Source organism: Eumetopias jubatus, unplaced genomic scaffold (assembly GCF_037043125.1).
Source record: "Eumetopias jubatus isolate StellerSeaLion01/CBP00866 unplaced genomic scaffold, mEumJub1_p1.0 scaffold_10, whole genome shotgun sequence".
NCBI lineage: Eukaryota > Metazoa > Chordata > Mammalia > Carnivora > Otariidae > Eumetopias > Eumetopias jubatus.
In genome coordinates, this window is record NW_028274816.1 from 56,697,347 (window position 1) to 56,708,715 (window position 11,369).

Here is an 11,369-nt window from a genome sequence, read left to right on the forward strand (position 1 = left end):
TTTCCCTTCTAGAGAGTGGGGTGGTAATAGTAGTGATGAGAGGGTAACAGGTGAGGATCCCTTGCGACTGTGGTAAGGTGGGTGGGTGTTTGGGTGAATGGGTGGATGGGAGTTCGGGTAGGTGCATGGACGAATGTGGGTCTGCATGGGCGTTTGGGTGGATGGATGGGTGTTTGGTTGGATAAACGGGTATTTGGCTAGAAGGATCGATGGGTGCTTGGCTAGATGGATGGATAGAGGGGGTCTGGGGTGGGTGCATGGCTGGATGGAAGGGTGTTTGGGTGAATGAATGGAGATCTGGATGGATGTTTGGGTGGATACATGGATGTTTGGGTGGATGGATGTCTGGGTGGATGGGTGTTTGGGTGGATACATGGGTATTTGGATGGATGAACTGACGGGTGTTTGGCTAGCTAGATGGGGTCTGGGGTGGGTGCATGGCTGGCTGGCTGGATGGGTGTTTGGGTGGATAGATGGATGTTTGGGTGGGTGGGGTCTGGGTGGACAACGGGTAAATGTTGGATGCTTGCCTGCATTCTCTCTCTTCTGCTCTCCTTCTACTGTGTTTATGAAATACTCACTCAGTGCCCAGTCCTGTGCTGGATTCTGAAAACAAGACAGGGTTCCGGCCCCCATGGTGTGGTGGGGGTGCTGGTCTTCAGCTCAGGGTAGAGATGAACATGTCTGGGGAGAGGGAGACAATCACACAATGAAGAGACATAACTCACTGCCACGCGATGTGGTAGAAAACAGCCCAGGAGAGAACTGGATGGTACCACCCAACGGACCAACCTCCCTCGCTCCCCACCTTCCCGAGGTTGCTGTTGGGCCTGAGGCAGAGTAAGGACGTGCTGACCCCAGGTGGCAGGAGACAGGATAGCATGAGGCGGATGCGTTTCAAGCCCTGGCATCTGGCTCCCAGCTCTGCCTCTTCCCCACTCTGTATGTGCTTTGGGTGGAGGAACATCACTCCGCCGGGCCTCAGTTCCCCCGTGTGTAGAGTGGGGATAATGATAGCACCCGTCCCTTGGGTTGTTGCCAGAGTCCATGAGACAGAACAAGCGCGTCCGTCCCACGTTAGCGCATTTCCCTGCTGTCTGTGTTGGGGCCCGGGTGCTCAGGGTCGGGGTCTGGTTTCTCCCGGCCTCACCACCAGCTCTGTGTGTGTGTTTGTGTGTGTGTGTGTGTGTGTGTGTGTGTGTGTGTGTGTGGTCTCTCCCCACCCCACCCCCCAGTTTCCTGGAACATTTGCACAAACATCAGGGCTCCGTCCTGCACCCTGACTACAAGACAGCCTTCCCCTCCTTCGAGGATGCCCTGCATCGCCTCCTGCCCTACCATGTCTACCAGGGTGCCCTCCCCTCCCCCAACGACTACCACAAAGGTGAGCCCACCACTCCATCCCCCCCCCCCCCCCCGCTCCCCCGGGACTCTCCCTCCCTGGTCCCTAGCATGGGGAGGGGGGTGGGAAGAGACCACACACACGCAGGTGCAGACACCCCTTTGCATCCGCTTGACTGAGGCTCAGGACAAGCCCCGCTCCCCAGCGTCTGTGCCCCCGGACCTTTTCTCTTCCTCCACAGTGGACGAGGAGTTTGAGACGGTTTCCACGCAGCTGCTGAAACGCACCCAGGCCATGCTCAATAAATACCGCCTCCTGCTTCTGGAGGAGTCCCGGGTAGGGTGCTGGCACCTTCCGCCCTGGGAGGCCCCGCCCTTTCTCCTTGCTCTCTTTGGGCCCGTTGTTGGGGGGGCGGGGGACCTTCTCCTCGAAGCCTCGAAGCCTCGGGAGGAAGGGAGGCTGGTAGTCAGATCCCAAGACCGTTTGGAATCCGTTCCCATCCTTCCGGGTTGCCCACGTGCCCTCCCCCGCCTGGCTCCTTCCCTGGCCCATCCTCTCTTCCTCCCCCTCAGAGGGTGAGCCCCTCCGCAGAGATGGTGATGATCGACCGAATGTTCATTCAGGAGGAGAAGACCACCCTTGCCTTGGACAAACAGTTGGCCAAGGAGAAGCCCGGTAAGAGCGGAGGGGAGGGAGAGGGGGCCCCAGCTCCTGCCCCTGCAGCGGAATTCCACCTGGGGGCAGGAAGACGGGGTACACGGCGGCCTGACCTTCCTCCGCCCCGCCTTCCTGCTGTGGCGGCGCCTACCCTGACCTCCAGGCTCTGGGACTGGAGAGAACTGAGTTTGTTCTCCTCCATCCCTGTGTGTCCATTCCACTCCATCCTGGCTGGGACATCCCACCACCCCCAGGGGGACAGAAAAGCGAGGAGCAGAGCCAGGACTGGGGTGGTTGCAAAATTTAAGGGCCATTCTCCGGCATCAGCTCCTGCTTGCGCATTAGGGGGTTTGGGGATCGCTGAGAAGAGTGGTACCCAGCGGTGCGTCCTGAGGGTCTGATGAGTCAAGGGCTTGGCCCCCGGGGCCTGGCAGATAGTTGATGCCCATCGCCTGCGGGCTCCTTTTAGCTGTGCTCTGCGTAGGCGTCTCATGCTTTCCTGGCCCCCCTCCCCGCCCCCGTTTTGCAGATGAGTATGTGTCTTCCTCGCGCTCTCTTGGCCTCCCCATCGCTGCCTCTTCTGAGGGACACCGGCTCCCTGGCCAGGGCCCAGCAGCATCGTCAGTGTCCGGGGCCCCCGCCCAGCCCCCTCTGCACCTGCCAACCAAGCTGGTGATTCGGCATGGTGGCGCGGGGGGCTCCCCTTCGGTGACCTGGGCACGGGCGCCCTCCTCCTCCTCCTCCTCGTCCTCCTCGTCCTCCTCGGCCGCCTCCTCCCTGGACGCCGATGAGGACGGCCCCATGCCATCCCGCAACCGCCCTCCCATCAAGACCTACGAGGCCCGTAGCCGCATCGGCCTCAAGCTCAAGATCAAGCAGGAAGCTGGGCTCAGCAAGGTTGTCCACAACACCGCCCTGGACCCTGTGCACCAGCCCCCGCCCCCTGCGGCCCTCAAGGCAGCAGAGCCCCCGCCCCGGCCCCCGCCGCCACCGCCACCCCCGGCCACGGGCCAGATGAACGGCACAGTGGACCACCCGCCGCCCGCCGCCCCGGACCGCAAGCCCACGGCCCTGGCCCCCCACTGCCCCCGGCTGCCCCTGCGGAAGACATACCGCGAGAACGTGGAGGCCCTGGGCGCCGGGGCCGGGGAGGGGGCCGGGAGCGGCAGAGCCCGGGGCAGCAGTCCGGCGCCACTGCCCACCAAAGTGGACGAGGCCACGAGCGGGCTCATCCGCGAGCTGGCCGCGGTGGAGGACGAGCTGTACCAGCGCGTGCTGAAGGGGGCCCCCCCGGAGCCCGCGGCCAGCGCCGGGCAGGGCAGCGGCAGCAGGGACCCCGGCTGGGAGGCGCCCCCCGCCAAGCGGCGCAAGTCCGAGTCGCCCGACGTGGACCAGGCCAGCTTCTCCAGCGACAGTCCGCAGGACGACACGCTCACGGAACACCTCCAGAGCGCCATCGACAGCATCCTGAACCTCCAGCAGGCCCCGGGGCGGACACCTGCACCCCCGTACCCCCACGCCGCCCCGACGGCCGTCCCGCCTGCCTCCCCGTCGCCCCTGCACAGGCCAGAGGCCTACCCGCCCTCCAGTCACAACGGTGGCCTCGGCGCCAGGACGTTGAACAGATAACACCGGGCTGGTCTTCGCTTCCCTGGCCCCTGTCCTGCGCATGCGCGGGCGGCGGCGGGCGGGGGGGGGGCGGCGGCGGCGGCGGCGGGGGGGGGCGGCAGACGGGCGCCTGACCTCAGCCTCCTGGGGGACACGAGCCGGGGATCCCCTGACCGATTTTTCTTGCCTAAGTTATTTGAGTCACAAAGGCCTCCTCCCCCACTTCCTGCTTCGGCCGGGTTGTTGGGTGGAGGTTGTGGATTGAGGGGAGGGGGCTGTAATGTAAAATGTCCCCCTGCCAAAGGTGGGGGTAATCCCGGTGTGTCATTTCCTATTTCTTCCCGCTTCCTGCCACACTCCGCCCCTCCGTGGGGGAGGGGAGGGGGGACACGTGTGTGTTTGCCAGGGATGGAGGTACCCTGGTCGTACCCACTGCTCACGCGTGTCCCGGTACTGGGCTTGTCCGTGTGGCCGCACAGATCCACGCGTCGAGGGCGCTCAAAGCCGCGAGGGTCCTTCGCGAGCCTCGCTCAGCCTCTCCCTACCGCCCCCCACAGGCTGTAAAAGGAAACGCAGGGAAGGGCGGGCGTCAGCCAGCGTCCCGGACCCCCACCTCGGAGGGCTGTGCCCGCGGGCACCTGTGTCCCATCCATGTGTGTGCGTCCAGCTCCGCGTCCCGTGTCCCTGTGTGTGTGCTCGAGTGAGCGAGCGAGAGAGAGAGAGAGAGAGAGAGTTCGAACCCTCCCGCCCCTCGACTGAAATCCGAACACCTCCAAAACAGGAAACCCGGGTCTTCCTCCCCACCCCTCCATCCCTCCCCAGCCAGTCTTCCCTCTGTTCTTCCTGCCGCCAGCCACCCGCGCCAGATTTTGAAATCTCGGAGACAAAACTAGTACTGTAAGATAAATTTTTTTGTACTGTATTTATTGTGTATAACGATTTTTTTAAAGGAGAATTCTGTACATTTAGAACTCTTGTAAATTAAAAACTGATCCTTTTTTTAAAACTGTACCGACTCCGTCTCGGCCCCATTGCTTTTGGGTCCTTGGGAGGGGGGTGTTGTTTGAAGTCTGGGGGTTGGGTCCAGACCTGGGTGGGGGAAGGGATTGTGAGGGTTCATTGCACATATTATTTGTTGAATACCTATTAGGGGTGCCAGGCCCTGTTCTGGGCACAGGGGTGCAGCTGAACACGGCAGGCAGAAGTCTCTACCCCTGGGGGTGGGGGCGGCTGACTTGTTAGTGGAGAAACCAGATGGAAAACAGCTAAACCAAACGGGGGGGATTCTTACCATTCCCGCATAAGGTTCTGTGGTCTCCTGGAACACGGAATTCGGGAATACTGAACTACCGCTCCTGGCAGAAATACACGGTTAGCTTCCTACAAACCTCCCATCACATTTTTGTATGTTATTTCATACATAACCTTGTGTGTATTTCCATAAGGACACCTTATTAATATATATTCTTGATTTGTGCACATCGGGCTCATGGCCAACACTATAACTCACGCCTGAACGAAGCTTGTCTAACACGTATGGTTTTTTTAATAAAGATTTTATTTATTTACTTGTCAGAGCGAGAGAGAGCGAGCTCACACGCAGGGGGAGAGGCAGGCAGAGCAGTCAGAGAGAGAAGCTGACTCCCCTCTGAACAAGGAGCCCGATGTGGGACTAGGTCCCCGGACACCGGGATCATGACCTGAGCGGAAGAAGGCAGACACTTAACTGACCGAGCCACCCAGGCGTTCCTAACACGTGTGTTCTATATAAGGCACATCCCAGCCTTCTTCCCCTTCGGCACCCTGGACAGCATTTCAGCACTAGGGCATTTTAAACAGTAAAGTCACCAACAAAAGCACAAAAATGTGAAAACATGGCATGAAACAGACCTCGAAAAGGATGCTTGTCGGGTATGAGAACCGAAACCAGAGGGCAGAGCGTTGCTTGTTCAACTTGAGTTGGAAACATGCACGTTGGGTGACCCAGATTTTTTTGCCGCGCTGCACATGTCTGTGAAGGTGCTTTGAGTTTGGGCGTTACAAATAAATTTTAACAAGCTGATGGGGCGCCTGGGTGGCTCAGTTGTTAAGCATCTGCCTTCGGCTCAGGTCATGATCCCAGGGTCCTGGGATCGAGCCCCGCATCGGGCTCCCTGCTCCGCGGGAAGCCTGCTTCTCCCTCTCCCACTCGCCCTGCTTGTGTTCCCTCTCTCGCTGTGTCTCTCTCTGTCAAACAAATAAATAAAATCTTAAAAAAAAAAAAAAACAAGCAGATGAATTCACAGATAGGGCATCCATAAAGAATGAGGATCGCCTGTAAATGTGAAGAGCATCGGATGGAGAGATTCCTCTCTCCAGCCAGCCATCAAGCAGGCTGTTCCCTGTGGATGCCATAGGAAATGGGTGGCTTCAAAGGACAGATTTGGGGCGCCTGTGTGGCGCAGTCGGTTAAGCCACCGACTCTAGGTTTCAGCTTGGGTCGTGATCTCATGGTCATGAGATCAAGCCCCATGTTGGACCCTGTGCTCAGCGTGGAGTCTTGAGATTCTCCCCCTCTCCCCTTCCTGCTCATGCACCTGCTCGCTCTCTCTCTCTCTAAAGTAAATAAATCTTAGAAAAAGAACAGAGATTTATTCTTTCTCGTTCTGGAGGCTGGACAGCCCATACCAAGGTACCAGCAGCACCATGCTCCCCCTAGAAACTCTGCAGGGGGATCCTTCCTTGACATTCCACTTTCTGGGTGTTCCTGGTCCTGTGGCTACATCTTTTTCGGCGTTGGTATCTACTCTTAAAAGGAGACCATATTGGATAATAGCCTACCCTACTCCAGTATGATCTCATCTTCACTTGCTTACATCTGCCAAGATCCTCTTTCCAAATAAGATCACATTCACAGGTGCAGGGGGTTAGGACATATGCGTATCTCCTCAGGTGGGGGTAGGGGGGGTAGAGGAATGGACAAGGCTCTAGTCCCAAACTAGGGTGCCTTTGTGTGAACTAGAAAGCAGTGCCCCTTTCTTCCAGGCACTGAGTTTTGAAGGGCAGAGTGTGAGCTGGATTCCAGCCGCCTCTCACCCATTCAGTGAGTGCTTTGTGCAGTGAACAACATGTGTAACTGCACATTAAGGTGTCCGGGATCGGGTGGGAAGGGGAGACTTCTTTGAGGAGGTGACATTTGAGCGGAGACCTACATGAAATGAGGGAGGGAGCCACAGGGAGTTCTTGGGGGGGAAAGCATCTGAGGCAAGAGCACGTCTGGAGTGTCGTGGGACAGCAAGGAGGCCCATGTGGCTGGAAGCTGGGGGGTGGGAGGAGGGGGGAGGGAACGAGAGGTGAAGTCAGAGGGGACAAAGCTGGCCTGTGGTGTCGGACCCTGTGCTTCATCGTGATGATTTTGCTGACCTATGGCGGAAAGAATAAATCTCTGTTCTTCTTTTTCTAAGATTTATTTATTTACTTTAGAGAGAGAGAGAGAGCAGGTGTATGAGCAGGAAGGGGAGAGGGAGAGAATCTCAAGACTCTCCGCTGAGCACAGGGTCCAACATGGGGCTTGATCTCACGACATTGAGATCACGACCCTTAGAACGCGAAGGTTCTAAGCCGAGGGCTAAACTGACTTGGGTTTCCTGAGCGCCCTCTGGCGGCCGCGTGGGGAACGGATGGGGCCAGTGCGGACCCGGAGCCCAAACAAGAGGCCACACTGCTAAGGTCCAGGTGCCCGGTGACGCGGCTGGACCAGGGTGATGTTCCAGTTTCTCTGCAGGCCCTGGGGGTGTTTGTGGCGGGGGAAGCTGGTATGTAGGGCCACGGAGAGAGAGACGGTCCCCCTTCCTAGCTGTATACCTACCTCCCCACGTGCAAAACGAAGTCCTTAACATCTTTGGATCCCCGAGCGCTCCGGGGAGACCCCACGTGGCTGTGCCAAAAAGTTTGCGGGTGATTTCCGCGGGCTTGGGGCCTTGGTTCTGGAAGGTTGACTGCATGCAGCTCCAGCAGGGAATCAGCGATGACTAACTATGGAACACTTACCATGGGCACTGTTTCAAGCCCTTCACCCAGGATGTTTTATCTGGTCCTCACAGACGCCCCGGTATGGGGATTGATAGCCCCATCTTGCGGATGAAGAAACTGAGGCCCCGCGGCAGTCAGTGGCAGGCTGGGCTGCACCCCAGGCGGTCTGGCTGCAAGCCCACGACCTTGGCCTCTGCACACCCAGCTTCCAGGGAAGTGGGGGGCGGGGCGGGCAACAGCAAGGCCTTTCCCAGAGGGCAGTGCGAGAGCCAGAGGCTCTCCCCCCCCCCAACCCCGTGCTGGGGAGGAGACCAAAACTGGGGACCAAACTTCATAGACCGCTGCTCCCAGATCCTAGAACCAGCTCGGTGGGTGCGTGTGGCGTCTCCTCTTTCCTGGCTGAGGCATCTGGGGAAAAAATAGTCGCCTGGGCACAGAGCAGGATTGAAACCCTAGACTGACCGCGGCCGAAGTTCATCCCTAACTTCTGGCTGGCCACCTGCTCCATCTGTTTGTTTGTTTTTTTTTTTTCCTTCTTTAATTGTGATAAAATATACATAACATAAAACTGACTGCTTTAACCATTTCTGAGTATGCTGCTCATTGACGTTCAGTACCTTCCTTCACATCGTGCAAACACCACCATCGGCTCTCCTCTGAACTTGCAGCTCTAACCCCTTACACGCTAACTCCCACTCCTCAAGCCCAGCCCGCCACCTTCTGTCCGGATGGGCCCCACTGCTTGCGGCACCTCCAGAGCGGGCTCATGCAGTATCTGTTCTCTTGCGACGGAATTATTTCACTTGGCATGACGTCTCCAAGATTCATTCATGTTGTAGAATGTGCCAGAATTTCTCCACCCGGTTTTGACAACTGGGGAGGGAGAGGGGTAGGGGGCATTTTTTTTTTTTTTTTTTTTTTTTTTTTTGGAGAGCTTGTGCCATGGGGAGAGGGCTCCCGAGGCTGTAAGGGCACCGAGAGACTTGTCAGACAGAGACTTCCCAATTCGGAGATCAGCGACACAGCAAGACAAGACGGTAGCCCCAGTAACTGAGAGCTCAAAGCATGTTTAATGCGGCGGCGTCCAGGGCTCCTGGGGGGGCTCAGTCGGTTAAGTGTCTGCCTTTGGCTCAGGTCATGATCTCAGGGTCCTGGAATTGAGCCCCGAGTTGGACTCCCTGATCAGCGGGCAGTCTGTTTCTCCCTCTCCCTCTGCCCCTTCCCCCTGCTCAATCTCTCTCTTTCTCTCTCTCAAATAAATAAAAATCTTATTAAGAATGAAAATAAAATGAGGCAGGGCAGGATGACAAGGGGACCAATTATCCTGAAATCCAGCTATTGGTGTATTTAAAGCCCCCCCACGAATCTGTGACACAGTAATAAGGGCTCTTATATTAAGACACTAATTAGAAAGAGCTAACGGTGGGTCTAATCAGTGGTGAGTAAACAATCACTGGAAATCCCCAAAACAACCACAATGCGGTGAAAACAACCACATTCCCCTTTGTGGCAATAATACAGGTCCCGCTGATGTCACTGTGTTTTGTTAGTTCACGGTTGACAGAAACCGTGAAATCTCAGCGAACGATCCAGATATCATGTTTTTCTCCATGTCCAAGTTCACGGACCCTCTCAAATCTCATCTGAGCACGACGCAGTGGGCTGAGCAGCCCCGGGGGTGCCTCCGAGGGGGAAGGGAGATGCCCCATGTCAAGGTTTCAGAAGAGGACCTGGCTCCTAGCTGTAATAATGTTAGCCACCACTAAGCCCCAGGCCTGTTATTAAATATATATAATATATACACCATTATACATTATATGTGGTCATGTATTATAATTATATAATTATGTATAAAATGTATTATATTCATACACCTCTTTATAGAATACAGTTGACTTTTTTTTTCTCAAGATTTTATTTATTCATTTAACAGATAGAGACATAGCGAGAGGGCGCCTGGGTGGCTCGGTTGGTTAAGCGACTGCCTTCGGCTCAGGTCATGATCCTGGAGTCCCCGGATCGAGTCCCGCATCGGGCTCCCTGCTCAGCGGGGAGTCTGCTTCTCCCTCTGACCCTCCCCCCTCTCGTGCTCTCTATCTCTCATTCTCTCTCTCTCAAATAAATAAATAAAATCTTTAAAAAAATAATAAAAATAAAGTGTACAATTCAGTGGTTCTAGTGTATTTGCAGGGGGTGTGCAACCATCACCACAATCAATTTTAGAACATTTCCACCACCCCCATTATGTACATTTTTTCAAGATTTATTTATTTATTTATTTGACAGAGAGAGAGCGAGAGAGAGCACAAGCAGGGGGAGGGGCAGAGGGAGAGGATAAGCAGAGTCCCCACTGAGCAGAGATCCCCCCCCCAATGCTGGGCTCGATCCCAGGACCCAGGGATCATGACCTGAGCCACGAAGGCAGATGCTTAACCAACTGAGCCACCCAGGTGCCCCCCCCATTATGTACATTATTGAATTCAGCCAATTAAATATTTAACTGAGTGCCTGCTGGGTGCTAGGCTCTGTTCTAGGCACTGGGGTGACAACAGCAAACAAAACAGACCCAAGCCCCTGCCCACGAGGAGCTGACATTCCTGCAGGGACAGATTAAAAATAAGTCACACTGAAAATAAATACATGAAAATAAAAGTGCAAAAAGAAGTAAAAATAAGGAACATCTCTCTTCTGGCTGATGGTGCTAAGTGCTAGGAAGGAAAAGGAAGTAGGTACCTGGGTGGTGGGGGGTTGGGGGGAGTCAGGGAAGGACTTACAGAGGAGGTACCATCTGAACAAAGACCCAAAGGAAGTGGTCCTTTGTAGTAAGACAGATGGCGAAACTGAGGCTCAGAGAGACGGAATCGCTTGCCTGAGGTTCTCTTGCAAGCAAGTAGCGGGGCTGGGATTTGACTTGAGGCTTTGTATGCTCTGACTCCCATGCTGAGAGAAAAAACCCCGCTCCAGACCTGGATTATATGACCTGATGTTTTTTAAGCACCAGTTAGGGGCCAGGTGCAGGGCTAAGCCCTGAACGATCCTTCTGTGCTTTTTGATTTCACTTCCCTGGGACTCATTTATCTCATCTGTAAAATGGGGATAACCATTCTCAGGGACGTTCTAAGAACTCAACGAGCTAATACTCTTAGCTAATAAGCCTGCACATAAGGAGGCGCTCAATAACCGTGAAAGATTAATTCAACAAATATTTACTGAGTCCTTTTGGTGTGTCCGGCGCGGTGCTAGCCTGGGGACACGACAGGAAACCACCCACTTGGAAATCCCTGTCCTCAGAGGGCTTGTGTTCTTGCTAGGGAGACAGTCACTTAAGCAGAGAAATGTAGAATAATCAGAACTGTGGAGAAAAATAAAGCAGTGATAATGGATAGATGGTGGGGGCAGCCTTAAATAAGGAGATCAGGGAGGGCTTCTCTGAGGAGGTGACATTTGAGCAGGCACGAATGAGGGGAGTGGGTGAGCTGTTCTGATCCCTGCGGGGAAAGTGGTTTAGGTGGAGGGAACAGCAAGTGCAAAGGCCCTGAGGTTGGAGGGCTATTGGTGCGCTTGAGGAACAGCAAAGAAGCCAGCGTGGCTGGAGCAGAGTGAGCCAGGGGGAGAGGAAGGGAGGTGAGGGCAAAGGGAACGGGCAGATCCGCGTAGGGCCTTGTGGGCCCCAATTGAGGGCTTTGGCTTTTACTTTGAGTTCTCTAGAGAAGAGCCGGGATCGGTTGTGAGAAGAGGAATCTCATGAACT

General features: G+C 55.5%; 1 protein-coding gene across 4 annotated transcripts in view; it reads left to right on the forward strand.

The window, feature by feature from the left end:
* Positions 1–3,691, forward strand: part of BICRA (BRD4 interacting chromatin remodeling complex associated protein) — a 76,630-nt gene extending 72,939 nt beyond the window's left edge. For all 4 annotated transcript variants that reach the window (XM_088027688.1, XM_028088181.2, XM_088027689.1 and 1 more), the window contains 4 exons: positions 1,236–1,384; positions 1,584–1,678; positions 1,915–2,017; positions 2,529–3,691. In XM_088027688.1, the coding sequence (XP_087883814.1) occupies positions 1,236–1,384; positions 1,584–1,678; positions 1,915–2,017; positions 2,529–3,628 (1,447 nt within the window). In that variant the 3' untranslated portion in view covers positions 3,629–3,691. The remainder of the gene's footprint in view (positions 1–1,235; positions 1,385–1,583; positions 1,679–1,914; positions 2,018–2,528) is intronic.
* Positions 3,692–11,369: the final 7,678 nt, after the last annotated feature.